Consider the following 18,278-nt stretch of genomic DNA (forward strand, 5'->3'; position numbering starts at 1 on the left):
TATACAGTCATTTAACCCTAATTGCCTCGTTTTTTCATACGTAAAATGAGCTGGAGAAGGAAATAGCAGACTGCTCCAAAAAAAAAAAAAAAAAAAATCAAATGGAGTCATGAAGAGTTGGTCACCACTGAATTGACTGAACAGCAAAGTCTTAGTTTACTTGGAGCATTCTGTGGTTACACTAGCCTTCTTATTCCATGCGTGCAAAGGCTGCCCAGAGTTCCACCGAAAAGATAAAGAACCCCTATTCTCTCAGAAGGGCAGACAGGATGTAGAAACATCTTTTAGGATCCTTTGTGATTTATATAATGACAGGCTAAAACATTAATAGAATCCTACTCAACTGTTGCTTTTTCTCCTACTGAAACAACTAATTTGAGTTTTACACATAATTAAACTGAAACAATAAATTACTCTGGAATTATATAAATGAGCCTGGGTCAAAGACCTAAAGAGACCTTGGAAAAGTCATTTACTTCATGAGCATATTCATCTGTAAAATGGGGATAATCCTGCCTACTTTATCTATGTCATAGAATTTTGGGGGATTTAAATGAAAATTATTTTTTTGAAGAATACTTGGTAAACCATAAAGTATGCCTACATTATAAGGTCATTCTTCTCTAGCATATTCCTTTTCATGAATGAACTATTGTTTACCTTTTTAGGAAACCCTATTTGTTTATTATCTGTTAAATGAAAGAACAGTATACATTCTGACAGACCAAGGAATAACTTTCTCTTAGTTTCAAGGAAAAAATATGTAAACAAAAATTTAAAACAGGCTGTTTTAGATTTATATAGAAATTATAAAGAAATTTAAAAGGCTAATTACATATGTTTATTTCTTTTTTTATAGATATTGGTGTCAACTTGACTGATCCTATGTTCAGAGGAATTTATAGAGGGATTCAAAAACACCAAGGTAAGTTGAAAAAAATTAAATTTGCTACCTTTATGAGGAAATAGGTCTGGGCTCCTCAAATAGTAGGTAATTATCAATCAATCAACAAGCCTTTATTAGGCACCTGTGATGTACCTAGACATGGATATACAGACATATCTTGGTTTCCAAGGAGTTTACATTTCCTGGGAGGAATACATTATGTTCACAGAAGAATAAAGACAGGATAGATGCAAATGAAACCCATGATTTGAGGAAGGGACTGAACTGAACAACTACTGAAGAATCAGGAAGGATTTCTTTTTTTTTTTTTTTTTTTTTTTTTTATTATATATATATATAAATATATATATATATATATATTTTATAATATTATCCCTTGTATTCATTTTTCCAAATTACCCCCCCTCCCTCTATTCCCTCCCCCCAACGACAGGCAATACCATACATTTTACATGTGTTGCAATATAGTCTAGGTACAATACATGTGTGTGAATATCATTTTCTTGTTGCACAATAAACATTAGAATCCGAAGGTACATGCAACCTGGGCAGACAGATATTAGTGCTAACAATTTACATTCCCCTCCCAGTGTTTCTTCTCTGGGTGCAGCTACCTCTGTCCATCATTGATCAACTGGAAGTGAGTTGGATCTTCTTTATGTTGAAGATTTCCACTTCCATCAGAATACATCCTCATACAGTATTGTTGTTGAAGTGTACAGTGATCTTCTGGTTCTGCTCATTTCACTCAGCATCAGTTGATTTAAGTCTCTCCAGGCCTCTCTATATTCCTCCTGCTGGTCATTTCTTACCGAGCAATAATATTCCATAACCTTCATATACCACAATTTACCCAACCATTCTCCAACTGATGGACATCCATTCATCTTCCAGTTTCTAGCTACAACAAAAAGAGCTGCCACAAACATTTTGGCACATATATGTTTCTTTCCGCTCTTTAGTATTTCTTTGGGATATAATCCCAGTAGTAGCGCTGCTGGGTCAAAGGGTATGCACAGTTTGATAACTTTTTGGGCATAATTCCAGATTGCCCTCCAGAATGGCTGGATTCTTTCACAACTCCACCAACAATGTATTAGTGTCCCAATTTCCCCACATCCCCTCCAACATTTGTCATTATTTGTTCCTGTCATCTTAGCCAATCTGACAGGTGTGTAGTGGTATCTCAGAGTGGTCTTAATTTGCATTTCTCTGATCAGTAGTGATTTGGAACACTCTTTCATGTGAGTGGATATAGTTTCAATTTCTTCCTCTGAGAATTGTCTGTTCATATCCTTTGACCATTTATCAATTGGAGAATGGTTCGGTTTCTTATAAGTTAGGGTCAGTTCTCTATATATTTTGGAAATGAGACCTTTGTCAGAACCTTTGTTTTTAAAAATATTTTCCCAATTTGTTACTTCCCTTCTAATCTTGTTTGCATTAGTATTATTTGTACAGAAACTTTTTAGTTTGATATAATCAAAATCTTCTATTTTGTGATCAATAATGATCTCTAGTTCTCCTCTGGTCATAAATTCCTTCCTCCTCCACAAGTCTGAGAGGTAGATTATCCTCTGTTCCTCTAATCTATTTATTATCTCCCTCTTTATGCCTAAATCATGGACCCATTTTGATCTTATCTTGGTATATGGTGTTAAGTGTGGATCCATATCTAATTTCTGCCATACTAATTTCCAGTTTTCCCAACAGTTTTTTCCGAATAATGAATTTTTATCCCTAATGTTGGAATCTTTGGGTTTGTCAAAGATTAGATTGCTATAGATGTACCCTTTTTTGTCCTTTGTATCTAATCTGTTCCACTGATCTACCGGTCTATTTCTTAGCCAATACCAAATGGTTTTGGTGACTGCTGCTATATAATATAGCTTTAGATCAGGTACACTTAGACCACCTTATCAGGAAGGATTTCTTGAAAGAGATGGCACTGGAGCCTGATTTTGAAAGGAGGTAAGAGACAGGGGCAAGAATGAACATCATTTAAGGTCTGAAGGTAAGCTCTTAAAAAAGGCATAAATTGAGGAGAGAGAATAAAGCACTTTAGTAGCAAAGGAGTTCAATGCAGTGTTTGGCCCACAGTAGGTGCTTAATGACTGTTTATTGAATAGTGGATAAGCAATCTTAACAGAGTTTAAATATATATTTTTTCTTTGTCAGTTTATTTAGGAACACAAAAAATTGAAATCAGAGGGTGCTTTGAGGTCAAATAATTCAAATAGTCCCTTTTCTCTTTGTTCTTAGAGATGTGATTTGTCCATAGCTATATTGATTACAGATGGCAGGTTTCAAATTTGGACCTTGATGCTAAGTACAGTATTTATTCCACTATCATGCTGCTTTTGTTTTCAGTTTTTACATTAAAAGATTTATTGATAACACAGAAATGCCAGTTTTCCTTCCTAACATTTGGATTAATACTAAATAGCTATTTAGAGGCAGAGGGGAATGTTAAATCTTTTCATCTGTATAGTTCATTTTAAAAAGAGGAATTAACAAGAACATTTATAAGAAATGCTGTTACTAAATGTCTTCTGAAAAATTAATACTGGATATTCACAAAATCTGAAATCCCACTGAAGTAAGTGTACCTGGACCAAGTAGAACTAGACAGTTTATCAAAACTTTTTTTAATGACATAGTTCATAAAATTCAAACCAGGAAAAAAGTTTGAGCAAATTAATTTCACTTTTATTCCATTTTACTTAATTAGCTTACTTAAAAAGGAGATTCAAACTCATACTTTCTGCCAACCTTTAGCATTTAGCAGTCTATTTTAACCATTTTTATCAGCTTTAGTTTATTTGTCTTTAACAAATACTGCATTCTACCTTCTGTTGTTTACCACATTGATGAGTTCACATCTTGCACAAAATCTTTTAATCAGGTTAGTAATGATGAATAAATTCTTGATCTGCAGCATAGACTCACTAAGAATTGCAGATTTAATCTGAATTTAATGAAAATGATTATGTCACTGTCTTTTGGCCTGTTGATCATTAAAGTTAAATGCCACTTAAATGGATTCGTATTTTCCTATTTCTCTTTTGGGGTCCAACCTTTACAGATGATTTCTTGGATATAATAGAAAGAGCAGTCCAAACTGGTGTTAAAAGGGTAAGAGTTATTTTTAATTCTCATTTAATTTTTAAACTAAATTTCATAGTTTTTTTAAAAAAAAAAGCAGAACTATTAAAACTACTGAAACAAATTATTAATTTAGCTTTTATGTGCTACTATTGTTGCTTTCATGTAGAATTATAATAAGTGGAAGGAAAATATCACAGCACTTTTTTACAAGGATAAATATACCTTGGTTTCTCATATGAAATGAGGGGATTGCATTAAATAATTTCCGAGGTCCTTTCCAGCTCTAAAATTGTGTGTGTTTATTACTCTATCTTTTTTTCTCACTTTATCAGTATTTCTCTAAAATGATGGTCTTGTGCTCAGGAGTTTCCATGTGATCATCAAATTTAAATCTTGGTGTGAGAGGTAAGAGTTAGAGGTCTTTCAAATGTGAAGTCATAGAGACAGAATTCCATCCTAGATCTTGGACTCCAGATGTAACTCTTCTTGTTAATACTCCATTCCCTCCAGAAAGGCAATAAATATTTGGTTGATTTATTTTGTTAAAGGCAAAAAGAAAAAGAGGCCTTTTTCAAAAAAAGATTTGAACTTATCTAGTGATTTGCATTTGGAAGGTATTTTTGATATTTGTATGCAACCATCTCATTCAACCAAACTGCCGGAAATGAATTTTATCTGCCTTTTAATTTTTTTTTTTTTTTTTTTTTTTTTTTTTTTTTTGCCTTCAGACATGCCACTCCCAATCTGATTGAATAAGCTGAAGCTTAAATATTAATGAAGGATATTATTTACTTTAACAATTGTAATTTTATTATCTGAAGAACTAGGAAAGTCTTGCTTTCTTTTTTTCACAGAATCAAAGAAGTTCATGATTAGAAAGACTAGAACTCAAGAGTCTGACCTCAGGGGTTCTTTTAACTTAAAAAAAAATTATAATTGTATTTAACTATATCTGGTTCCCTTTGTTGCCTTTGTCATTTTATGAATTTCACTTTATGCATTTAAAAACTTTTTTGGAGGAATCCATAGGCTTCACCAGATTGCCAGAGGGATTCATTTCATAAGGAAGGTTAAGAACTTCTAATCCCACTCATACATAATCAAAAAATTCCTTCTACAACATTAGTGACCTGTGGTAGCCATCTAGCCTCTCTGCAGAGACTCTCATAGAGGGGTCCATTTTACTTTTGGTTAGGAAGTTTTCCCTGACAAACTACTTCTTCCCTCTTTGCAATTCCATCGTTGCTCCCAGTTCTGCCTCCTGGGGCCAAGCAACTCTGGCCCTCTTTGTTATAACAATTTTTAATACTTGACTTTTTTATAATCTATCCTTAAACTATTATCAGTTCCTGCAGCTAGTGCTCACATACCATGATCTCTAGATTCTTCTCCATCCTGGTCCGCCTCTCTTAGTGCTGTCCACCCTGTCCATTGCCCTGCGTGGAAATGTGGTATGGCTTCCAGGACTGAAGTCTATGTGTGTTCTCCCCAAACTCTTATACAGCAGGTTTAAGGAGCTCCCTTGTTCAGGCAGTTAGATGGCTCAATGGATGAGGGTGCAGAGCTTGGTATCAGGAAGACCTGAATTGAGATCTGGCCTCAGATACTAATTGTGTAATCTTGGGCAAGTCACTTAACCTGTGCTTGCCTTAACCTGTTGGAGAAGTAAATGGCAAATTATTTAAGTATCTTTGCCAGTTAACCCCCCTAAGGGGTCACAAAGAGTTGGACACTACTGAACAGCAGGAGCAGTGATGTTCTGGGGGCCATCTCCGCCTCTCTGAGTGAGTCCTCACCTAGCATGTCACATTGTTGACACCCTTAGCATGCCATTCAGTCACAAATCCAGATCTTGTTCATAGCACTGGTTTTCTAGCTGCCAGCACCTCACCATCACGTGGTAAAGCTGATATTTTTAAAAACACATGTAGAACATTGAGTGACTTCAGCAAAGCCATGATTTTATCATTGATATTACTTCTGCCTCCCCAGAAATTCAGATCTCAGTGAGTGTATGCTTTCATCTTTGTAGCTTCCTGTAAATATTCAAAGAGAGGTCTATCTAGCGCCCTGGAGTAAAGGAGCAAGGAGTGTGGAGGCAATCCATCACCCTATTTCAAGTGTGTAATTCATCATTGGTAATATGTTATAACCCACAGAACCCCCATCATGTGCTTTGTCATTACCCTTTATTTCCCCCCTATTAGAGTGTTGACATCTGAAGAATAGGGACTGCCATTTGCCTTTCCTTGTATCCTCAACATTTAATTATCTGGCAAATAGTAGACACTTACTGACTTTTTTATTATTAATTGACTCTAGATAACGTTACAAGGTTAATCTTTGAAAACTCTGTCATTCAAACTTTTTCTGAGTAATTAATCTTTCCTTTTTTTAAGGTTATTGTGAGGATTGATCCCTAAGTACCATCAGAATGATCACTGCCAATATGTGTATTCTCTTCTTTGTGTGCTTGCTATATAGTGTGACTGTATCTCCCCATTCAACCTCCTCGTGTAGTATATTAGAGACTTAGAATCCAAATCTGGTCACTTCAGTGGAATTAATAGTTTGTTACAGAAATCTTTAGAGAGATTTACCATTTTTCATTTGTACATTTTCTTCTTTATATTTTTGTATTTAAATATACTACAGGAGATTTAGCTTAAGTTGGGTCTCTTACCAACTTTCTATCAATTGGTTTTTCCCTCTAAAGCTTCTCACTCTTTTTTTATAAGGAACACTATTTATAATCCTCTTGTTTTTCTTTTCTTTGCTTGCCCATTGATCTCAGGATATCTCCTTGTACTTCCCTCTCTAACTATGCTCCAACTAATGTAGCCCAAGAGCATGTTTCTTTTTTGACTACTGTGTCACATGCTGATTTCTGCTGATTTTATAATAATCTTGTAAGGAAGGTGGTAGCATCTTATTAATCTCATTTTGCATATAAGGAAATTGAGTTTCAGAGAGGTTGAATGACATGTGTGTGAACAAAAGGTGTTACTAGAGTTCAGTTTTTACAGAGTCATCCTCAAAAATGTTGTCAATAGATCTGTGCCAGTTTGTTTTGGAAAATATTTTTTTTCCAAAAGCCTTTTAATAACTACCTCATAATTATACAAGTTAGAGAGATAGAGAATCTGGGATCTGCCACTAACGAGCTCTGTGACTTTGATAAGTAATTTGCTGGGGCAGCTAAGTGAGGCAGTGGATAGAGCACCAGCCTTGAATTCAGGAGGACCCGAGTTCAAATTTGGTCTCAGACACTTAACACTTCCTAGACCCTGAGCAAAGTCATTTAACCCCAGCCTCAAAAAAAAACAACAAAAAACACTCGATAAGTAATTTGCTTTTTCTGGGACACAGTTTCTTCAGGAATGAATTGTGACTCTTTAAGTTTTAAAATTCTGTTTCCTGTTTCTTCCCTGAAAAATAAGGAGAAGGGACAGAAGCATAGCAGGTACAATAATTATTTCATTTCCTGCTTTCTAAACCTGTTTGTAAAATTATATTTTTTTTTACACAATCCTGTTACACTCCAAACTCTGGCTAAAACACCTTGTATTTGAGTAACCAAGGACATGTATCAATTAGTCATTCCAACCTACAGTTTTCCTTAACTGTAAAAAGGGGGTAGTAATACTTGTATTGTCAATTCAATAAAGGTGTTCCGAGGAAGAAGGTGCTTTGTAACTATTACAGTGTTATCTAAATGTTAATTATTTTTATTTTTCATGTTTCTTCATCTCATCAGTGTATTAGCAGACATTTGGTCAAGTTCCTCACTTTAAAAATACATAATTTAACATAAAGTGGAATGTACACTGACTCTGAAGTCAAAAGAACTGGGTTCAAATCCCACTTTGGACATTTGTTTATTGTCTTTGGGTCTCAGACTCTTCATGGGACAAGATGAATGAATAGATTTAGAATATCTGGAAATAGATCATCTTCAGAGGCCCCTTCCAGGTCTTTGGGCCCTATGCTCTATAAGCACAGTAGCAAAAACATTCTTCCAATGTAAAATTTTGAATATGTAATTTGTATTTTTTAATCCAGACTCTGCTACTGACTGCATATATTACCTTTTAAAACCTTGGAAAATTCCTCATTTGTAAAATTAAGCTAGGCTTAATTTTAAGTAACAGTAATTTAAATCTATGAACTAAGCATAAAATTATAATTTTAGAAATACTTTATATTACAATTAATGAATTATAGCTTAAAAATTTGTGAAGTTTCATTGGACAGAGTTCCAAATTCAAATTTAGTTCAATAAGAAAATAATCCTAGGATACATTTTCTCTGATTTGGAGGCGGGGAGAGAAACATCTCCATTTAATCTTGTTATTATTTTTTTTCTAAAACTTATTGTTTAAACAGTGGTTTGAATAAAAAAAAAATCCTAGGAAATAATGTACATAATATACATTTCAGATTGTGTATATATATATATATATATATATATATATATATGTTGAGCATAAAATATTTTCATGATTTTATTTATATTTTTATATCTACTATAGATTGCTGAAGACTTGGTTCTTTTTAGATGTTTTTTGAAAGTTTAATTTCGACTCATACCATATACTTTTAAGTTGGTTTTCTGAAAATGCTTTTCATTATCTGTGCATGCATTTACACTTTAATTTTAATTATTTCATCATTTATTAAGCATTGTCACCAGAGTATTGTACTAAGTATATTGTACACTGTATACTTAGGTATCATTTCTTTGTATATCCTATGAAGCATGGTATAGAAAGATTCAACAAAAAATAGCCCCTTGTTCTCATAGACTATATAGTCCAATAGGAGGATGATATATAAATATCTCTAGTACAAAATAATATGTGAGAAGTGTAACAGGTAAGTACCAGCCTAGTGCTATATTACTCTGAAAGAAAGGGAAAAACATTTACTTGATTTGCTATATGTTTTATATGATCACTTAATTATGAATATTACTTAAATATGATTATTAGGTTAAATTTAATACAATAGTATCTTGGTCTGTTTTTCTTTTGCAAATGCTTTCAGATCTCTTAATTGATTTCCTCCTTGGGATAATTGTTTATTTCAAGTAAATGCTATGTATTTCTTCCATGGTACTGTTAAATCACAAGTAAAAAAGAGATTCTGAATCAGATGATAGAATTAGACTATATTATTTCTAAGTTCCATTCTAGCTTTTAAGTCTTATTATTTATCATTGAATTCCTTACTGGATTGTTAACTTTGTTTCCTCTTTGAGTAGTCACAAATAGTAGTTGATAAACTGATCCTTTACTAACCTTTTATAACTATAGTGGTACTACTATAAGCAGCAGTGCACCTATGAAATTTATTTGGGGAAGTAATTAATAGTCAAGATTCATAATTTATACTGAACAGATTTAATCAACCTGAATTTTACTGACTGTTACGGCACCAATAAAGTAAAGCAGAGACAAAAGTTTAAAGATATGGCATAGGTATCATTTCTTGTTAACTGTGACTCACTGCTAAATCCAGATTCTTTTTTTTTTTTTTTTTTTTTTTTTGTCTCTTTCAGTTTATGATTACAGGTGGAAGTCTACAAGACAGTAAAGATGCCCTGAATTTGGCAAAGACAAATGGTATGCTTCTATATATACATTTACCTAAAATCCAAAGAGTTTTTGAGAAATGGCAGAACTATAATAAAATATCATTACTGCATAAAAACATGGTGGAAAAGAGAAAGTGAGCTATATTTTAGTGGTAAACTGTTAAGATTACTCAATAATTAAACTTTACAAATAAATGTACTTGATACTATGTAAGACATGCAAATTGATAGAAGCCTTTTGTAACATTGGCTTTGAAGGGACAGATATAGTAGATCTTCATGCTTCCAATCTCTTTTCTCCAGTCCAATAATAATAGTAACACTAACTAATGTTTATTCGTTTTTAGATTTAGATATTTAGATAGAGCTTTAAGATTTGCCAAACATTTCACATATACTATCTCTTACTTTACCTTAGAGGCACAAAGCTAGGTCTGAGACAGATTTCAAACTCAGGTCTTCCTTACTCCTGGTTCTTCTGCTATGACTGCTTGCAATATTCACAGAAATATAATTTCAGAATTTTAAGGGGCCTCTGCAACCATAGCTCAATCCAATCCATCTGTGAAAACCAATCCCTTATATGACATAGTCAACAAGTAATCAGCCTCTCTTTGCGTGTAGATATGCAATGAGTGTACTCTATTCCCTTTTGATTTCCCCTCTCCTCCCCTGTAGGACAGATCTAACAATTACCAAAGTTTTCCTCTACATTAAAGCTAAATTTGCCTCCGAACTTCCATCTAATAATTCCTATCTGGAACCAGAAAAAATAAGTCTAATCTGTCTTTCATGATAGTTCTCCAAATACTTGAAGTTATTATGTCTCCCCTGAGTCTTTCTGGGTTAAATTTCCCCAGTTCCTTCAACGGATAGCCTGTCATATTACTTGCTTCCTAGTTCTCTTCTTAATGTAGAAGTTCTCCTCTTAATGTAGAAGCATGAGGTTTCTGTTGGGTCGACAGACCTCTGGTTCTCTTTTGTTGCTTGATTGTGTACCATCTTTTCAAACAGTTTTCCCCCTTCCCATCTTTGTAGTAAAGTTGCTCAGTTATTAAAGAATATGTTAGTTTATTTTGGAAAGTCTTATTGACTGTCTGCATTTATAATCTTTTTTCAATCTCTTTCTTTGCAACATATCTTGGTACACAAACTGCCATTATCTTCATCTTCATTATGTTTTCTTTAGAAATGCTTATCATGAACATTGTAGTACACAATGAATAGATATACATCCTATGAAATATTTCTTTTGGACTTTTTTTTGTACTTTTATACACATAACATAATTAGCTCAGTAAACTACATAATTTACTTCAGAAGAATCTGTGATTGAACTTTCAGCTTAATTCCTATCTCCTTAGCTCTCTGTTTTGTTTATAATGAGAACATCAGTATTGATATAGGTCAAGTACTTATCAACTTGTTGGTCATATATTTAGAGACAAACAAACAGTTGAGTTACTGCTTATAAATGGGTGAAAAACTAATGTCCACCTTTGCCTGTTTTGGGAGAGGAAAAAGGAGGGAGGCAGCACTTTGCAGACGCACACAATGAGAGCTATTTTGTATTTTTCTTAACTTCATAGGGTGGTAGAGCAAAAGAATCCATTCCTGAGTGACTGCCTACTAGGGGTTGAGCCTCTTTAGACTAAACAGGCTTGCAGAGTCTGTTGTCAAAACCATACCTCAGGCCCTTTCCAGCCTAGGAGAATGTTAGCATTTTCATTTTGTTGGCCTAACCTCACATCCCCAGCAGAACAATCCCCTGGAATAATTGTAGAGGTTAAAAAAGTTTGGTTTATAATAATGGACAGTATACTTGAGAGGGACAAGCAAAGTTCTCCAAGATCTGGAATGAAAAAGGCATTATGATGTAATATAATGTCCCTAGGGGAGACAGCAATAATTTGAAGGTCCCCTGACCTTAGGGACTTCTATTTTAACAATCTAAAGTTTTCTGGCTTTGGAATCTGTGGCCCTGAGGTCTCCTAGCCCCAACCTAAGAATATTATTGTTCTAACAATCTGTCAACAAACATTACTGTAGGTCAGTGATAACCAAATTCCAAAGACCACTCCTTAGTTCTACCTTTGGGCCATAAAATTAGCATATCAATGAACATGAAGAACTAGATAAATGTGTATCCTTGCTTCTGTTTTTTTGCTAAATGTTCTGGACTTTAGCCCAATTCTGTTGGCATTACAATTACAAATAAACTTTGCCCCTTGACTTGGATACTGGTTCAAGCCTGCAAATTATTTTGAGATACTAGTCTGATACTTCACTCTTTTGGGGACCCTTCCTAACCTCAACAATTACTCAGTGGGGTAATTGAGAAAAGCTGTGCCTCATGTATCTAGCATTGATCAGTGAAGTAGCTGGCCTGTGTAGGTGATTTCTCCAGATAACTGAAGTAAATCTTTTAAAGCACTAAAATTCTTAAAAAATTAATTTGGATAGAAATAATTTTTAAATGTATTACATACTTCACTTTATAGAGAGGAAATGGAACCTAATTTAGTTTTATCTTGATGACACAAATTTATCATTGAGAATACCATGTACTATGTTTTCATTTATTGATGTGTCCAGAAGTAATTGAGTTTGAAGAAGTCTTGGTCTTTAGTAAGTAGGGATTGCTCTGCTTTATAAAGGCAGTCGTTTTTCCAGCAGTCAGTTTTCTTTTGTTTTTCTTTGAGGCAATTGCCAGGTCTCTTTGTTATATTATATCTATGTGTTTCTTTGTACTTCTGATCTCCCCTATTTTATATACAAATGTGTAGTTGAACATCTGATAGTGGCTCGAATTATTCCTCTATTGTGGGCAGAGTGAAGCTGGGATTCTGGGCAAGTCAGTGGATCTCTCAGTGTACTAGGCAACTCTCTTAAGAAAATAAATTCCGAAGAAGGTCCTGACTTTCAGTGAGAGAGGGGACTCTTTTTTTTCTCTTCTTTTTTTTTCATTCCTTTTATTTCTAGTTTTCTTAGAATAAGTAATGTAACATTTTTGTGTTTTGGTTATAAATATAAAAGCATACAGAGCATTTATGAAGAAATGAGTACAGTTTAAAAATAAATCCATTATGTTATTTTGCACTAGATATGTTTTACAGCACAGTTGGATGTCATCCTACCCGCTGTGGAGAATTTGAAAAGAATAATCCTGACCTTTATTTAACTGAGCTACTAAATCTTGCTGAAAATAATAAAGGAAAAGTTGTAGCAATAGGAGAATGTGGATTGGGTAAGTATTATTAGGGCAGGTCAGCATGACTTTGTTCTACAATGTTGACTTTTTTTTGTTGCAAAGCAGTTGATTAATTATAATTGTTTTTTAATCTTTTATAGATTTTGATAGATTACAGTTTTGTCCCAAAGATACACAACTCAAGTAAGGAAATATTTTTGTTAAAATTAATAGCGATTTTAAAAGCTTTTTTATCATTTCAAACTACAGTTACTTTGTGTAAAAGATGATTTTAGTCATTATATTTGCAATAGGCTAAAACATGCTTTTTTCATATGTGATTATAGCATTTTATTACAGATACTATTGTATTACTATATTTTTCATCGAATCCTTGAGTCTTTCTTATATGTAAAAATATTCATAGGGCTATGGAAGACAATAATAACTTTCTAGCTGTGATTAAATAGACAAGAAAAATTGTATTGAATAAAACCATTCATAACTATTAATTATAGCTCACTTAAACATGGATTTAGGCAATAAATTACTGGAACCAAAGGGATACCAAAAATGGACTTTAGGCCATCAAATACATACTGTATTTTATACCAACAGGACAGAAGAGATTATTTTGGAAATTGACAGAAACAAAATAGGGCACACCTCATGAGTCATGTTAAGATGGAGACTATTTCACTTATCATTCGTATCTAGGGACTTCCCACATTCCCAACTAGTAACTGAAATTCCTGCTTTATGTCACCATCACATTACCTAGATTGGACTTCTCTCTTCTAATTCAGATAGTAGCTTTTAAATTAAAACAACTCCAGTTTGGTTGGACAAAATAAAGTATGATTTCATTATACAGATGAAGTAGTGTAAGAAGATACTATCTGGATTGGTGATAGGATCCTTATTTTAGAGGTTCAAGGGTCACCTCACATGATTGATGAGATCACTTCCAAATCTATATTTTTATTATAACATTCAATAAATTACACGTGATAATTCTATGATGTTTAATGATGTTTGTGTGAAAGGTTCTATTCCGACCTAGCCTTGGACTGAACACACCTCATTCTTCGAATATCATCTAAATAAAGGTTAGGGAGTATTGTTTTTTTAAGACCTATATATGGCCTCAATCCTCAAATTTGTCATGTTGATATTTTATTTTTCATACAGCTGCACATGAAGTCTTTATTCTTTAGTTATTCAAGTAGCATCTGTTTGGACTTTTGTTCAGACTAAGGGATATATATCTAGATGCTAATTAATGATAATGATTAGAAAAATCATCCTACATCTGGAAAAAAATATCTATGTAATGAGTTGGCACACTTAACATTTTTTAAAAGTCTGCACCATTATTGAAAGCATCTAAATAGAAAAATACATATTGCTGATAGAATACTAGCTCGTTATAAATAGGGCCATGTGACAACCCTTTGAAGCTTGGCATAGAATATAAGAAATTGGAAGTCAAGGAACATGTTTTCTATTCTTGGCCTTGCCACTAGCATGATCCAGGACCTCTTTGGCTACTAAGGACTCCTGATTCCTCTTCTTGTAAAATGAGAAATTGGATCATATGTTTTTAAGGCCCCTTCTAGTTCTAAAATCTTATTCATTTACAGAATCCTCTTGGGGACTTTTAGTTACATGTGAGATCTGTTTACTTGGAAATTATTGGCCTTGAGGGAGATATTCACTTGGGTGGAAGAATGTTGCTTTGCACATTTTTATTGGTATTTCAAAATGTTAATTCTGTGGTCTTTTGAAAAAAAATTGGACAGCAGACAAGATTTCAAAATATTCCTTTGGGGACTTAGAGGACACTGAAGATGAGTGATTGATGCCGTTCTGCCAGCAGCCAGCTTAGGAAGAATGGTTCCCAGCCAGTGTTAAGGTACCAGTGTGTGTCAATAGGTTTCTGGATTCCTCTTAAAATTTTAGGTAATTAGTTATAGCTGCTACCCTGAAGCCTGACATTTCAAAGCCTTATCACCTTTGACTGAAAAAAGTGTTAAAGCTGAAGGAATGTTGAATGCCATCACTTGCAAATACCAACCAAATAGCAACTTTTGAACCCAACTTATTTTAAAAATCAGATAAAAGCTACAAAATAAAGGCACAATCATGATCAGGTACTGATTTCTGCTATTTGATTGTGCAACTGTTTCTGGTTACAATAGTTTAATAGCCAGTAATTATTTTGTTTTTGGCCCACTTCTAATGATATAGTTTGTGATCAATGAAGGTCATTTCCTATATGATTATATGAAAGAATGAATACATCTAGTATATATAATATTCAGGTTGTTCCCATGAATTTTTTTCTATAGTTTAGTAACAACAGATGGAAGGCATGGAAGCTTAGCAGAGTTCTTTCCTCAGTTACTCATTATCTGCACCAAACTTTATCTTTCAAAGGTTTTGTTAGATATATGAGTGATGAAAAGAATCACTATTTTGATGTAATTAATATAAGGCAGGAAATTATTGCCTCTGAGAGAATATATTCTAAACTTCCTTCACAATTGTACATACTTGCTATTAAATTGGTAAGAAGATGGCAGATCTATAAGAGGTCTAAAATACAGGTAATTACTAGCAAATTCATTATTGAGATGAAGTTATAGTTGGAATTTTTGGCCTAATGAGGGGATAACAATATTGTAAAATTGCCTATATTTGGGTTTAATGCTTTATTAACAAAATTTCACTAAGTCCTACTCCACTGTTTTATCCTGGCCTGGCAGTGACCCTGCATTCTTGAAGTCTGTGCCAATACAGCACAGTATCTGGCAGATCCTTCCAGTTTAATTTAACAAATATTTATTAAACTTCTATTTTTTGCCATGCTAGGTGTTGGGTATATAAAAATATGTGAATGAATGAGTACAGTTATTAAGCATTTACTGTATACTGTATACCAGCCACACTAAAGATACAAGTACAGAAAAGCTCAAGGAGCTTACATTCTAATAGAAAGTACAGATAGAAGCAGTGGCCAAGGAAGAGCGTTACTGTCATGAATATCAGGGGGATGGTGAATAGAGAATTAGAATGACATGTTCTTTCCAGAAATAGTTATATGGATGGAATTACTGTGATTATTTATGGGAGGGGAATAGATTTAATAGACATGATAGCATGGCATAAAGAAGGCCAAGATTAGCAGCAGAGTATATTGGACTTAGTCTTGGCCAGTTATGGTAATCATTTACCAATCTAAAGTCCAGTGCCCCATGCAGGAGTGCCAGGTCATAGTAGATACAACACAGGCCTTTAAGGAGATTATCATAAAGGGGTGGTATTTTTGTATGAGGACAGAAATAACCATGTAATAAGAGGTAGATCCAGATAAAGTATCTTGGGAGATTTAAGGAAGATGAAGTCATTTACACATGGTTATATCACAAAAGTACTCATGGAGGAGATAATATCTAAGTTGGCCATTGGAAAAATAACTGCCTTTGAGATTGGTGAGAGGACAAAAAGATTGAAACTTACTATGTAGGAGAAGAGGGGAAAGGGAAAATCAATGGCAAATAGCTTTGTTTGGCTGGAATATAGATTATGTGAAGGAAATAAAATGAGATAAAGCTGGGCAGGTTAAGTGAAACCAGGTTTGAAGGGTCTTGAAATGGTGAAGTAGGAATTTTTACACTATTTGGAAGGTAGTGGGAGAGAGAGCCCTAGAAGTTTTTTGAAATGGATTAACATGATCATAAAGGAAGAATATTTGTTTAGCAGTATGGAGAAGGATCATCTAGGAGCAGGAGAACAATTGTGAGGCTGTAAAAAAAAAAAATAATCTAGATGATAGGAGATATGTAGTGTGAAAGAAGAAAGTCGGGTAAGGAAGCTGGGTTACTGATAGGCAATAGCTGACATTCCTATAGTTCTTTAAAGTTTGGTATGTTTTAAAAGTGTGATAAGGTAAGGCATTTTACACATATTACTTGATCCAAGCCTTACAACAGTCCTGCAACTAAAGACTGAGCAATAATGTAATAAACCAAGGGTTTGTGAAGAGCTCCCTGTAAGGGAACAGATCTCAACCATCTTTAGCTTAGCAGAAAAGTCCTATTGCCTGAAGTCCATAGATGTTAAAAGGCCCTGATTAATCAATTACATTCTCAGTAACTTAAAAGGATTAGTATAAAAATCTGCTAAGCCACTTTGCATATTTTTTAAATCGTGTAATGCCAGAGAAAACTAGAAAAGGGCAAATGTCCCAATTTTCTAAAGAGGGAGGAGAACAGACTACTGGTTTTGTGAGCTTGACTTTAATTCTTGGGAAAATTCTAGAATATCAGATCATTAAAAGAAATAGTTAACAAACATTGTGTAATAAGAAAAACCATGATTACAAAGAGCCAACTTGGTTTTATCAAGAATGATATTAGAGTAATCTCATTTCCAATTTTTTTTAACTGATTACTGAACTAGTTGAGGGAAATGTTATAGATATAATTTACCTATATTTTAATAAAGTATTTCAGAAATTATCTCATATTGGACTTATTCTGAGAAAATGAAGAGATGTAGATATATGATAATACAGTGAGGTGGATACCAAATTGGTTGGATTGGTGGACTCAGAGAGTGTTTGTTAATGGTTTAACGTCAACATATCTATAGCTCTCACTCCAATGGAGTGAGTACCTAGGAATTCCTGCATGTCTCTCTGCTGCTTAACATTTTTATCATTGATTTGGATAAAGGTATAGATGGCATCTTCATCAAATTTGCAGATGATCTAAAGCTAGGAGAGAGAGATAGCTAACACACTACGATTACATGATAGTTATCTGACAAAAAAAAACTTTAAACAGGCCAAAACCTTGTGTTGTATGTAATAAAATAAAATCCAGTAGGAACAAATGTAAAGTTTTATGCCAAAAATAAACAAATAAATGCATGAATAAATATTTGTGTGTGTAGGGGGGAATTGTAGCTCCGCAGAAGTGATATGGTAGTCAGAGAAACTGATGCCATCTTGAGCTGCATCAAGAAAGACACAACTTCCAGAAATACAGGGGGTGTATGTGTGTAGTATGTTGAGGAAATGAGATAACCCTATTTGAATTCTACCCTTTTCAACCTCACCTGGAATACTATATTCAGTTTTGGGCACCATAGTTTAAGAAATTGATGAGCTGGAGATTGTTTGGAGGAGAGCATTCAGTAGAGTGAATCACCTTAAGGATCAGTTTGAAGAGACTGGGCATGTTAAGCCTAGAGTCATCATGAATTTGAAGGACTATCTAGTGATAGAAGGTGGGGCTCCATACATATTCCTTTTAAACAGGAGCAATTGTATGAAAGCTGCCAAGAAACAAATTTAGGCTTGGTACAAGGGAAATTTTCCTACCAATAAACAAAGAGTTTTCAGGGAAGATAGCCATCCTTGGACATCTTCAAATAGAGACTATTATGACAACTTATTTGGTGTTATATTG

General features: G+C 33.9%; 1 protein-coding gene across 5 annotated transcripts in view; it reads left to right on the forward strand.

The window, feature by feature from the left end:
• Nucleotides 1-18,278, forward strand: part of TATDN1 (TatD DNase domain containing 1) — a 51,414-nt gene that overhangs the window by 16,312 nt on the left and 16,824 nt on the right. For 3 of the 5 annotated variants that reach the window (XM_074265915.1, XM_074265931.1, XM_074265922.1), the window contains exons 2-6: nt 860-925; nt 3,993-4,042; nt 9,576-9,639; nt 12,715-12,858; nt 12,963-13,005. In XM_074265915.1, the coding sequence (XP_074122016.1) occupies nt 860-925; nt 3,993-4,042; nt 9,576-9,639; nt 12,715-12,858; nt 12,963-13,005 (367 nt within the window). Of the gene's footprint in view, nt 1-859; nt 926-3,992; nt 4,043-9,575; nt 9,640-12,714; nt 12,859-12,962; nt 13,006-14,603; nt 14,717-18,278 lie in introns of those variants that run through there. The other 2 variants (XM_074265941.1, XM_074265949.1) reach the window with 2 other exon arrangements.

Source organism: Sminthopsis crassicaudata, chromosome 1 (genome assembly GCF_048593235.1).
Source record: "Sminthopsis crassicaudata isolate SCR6 chromosome 1, ASM4859323v1, whole genome shotgun sequence".
Lineage (NCBI taxonomy): Eukaryota > Metazoa > Chordata > Mammalia > Dasyuromorphia > Dasyuridae > Sminthopsis > Sminthopsis crassicaudata.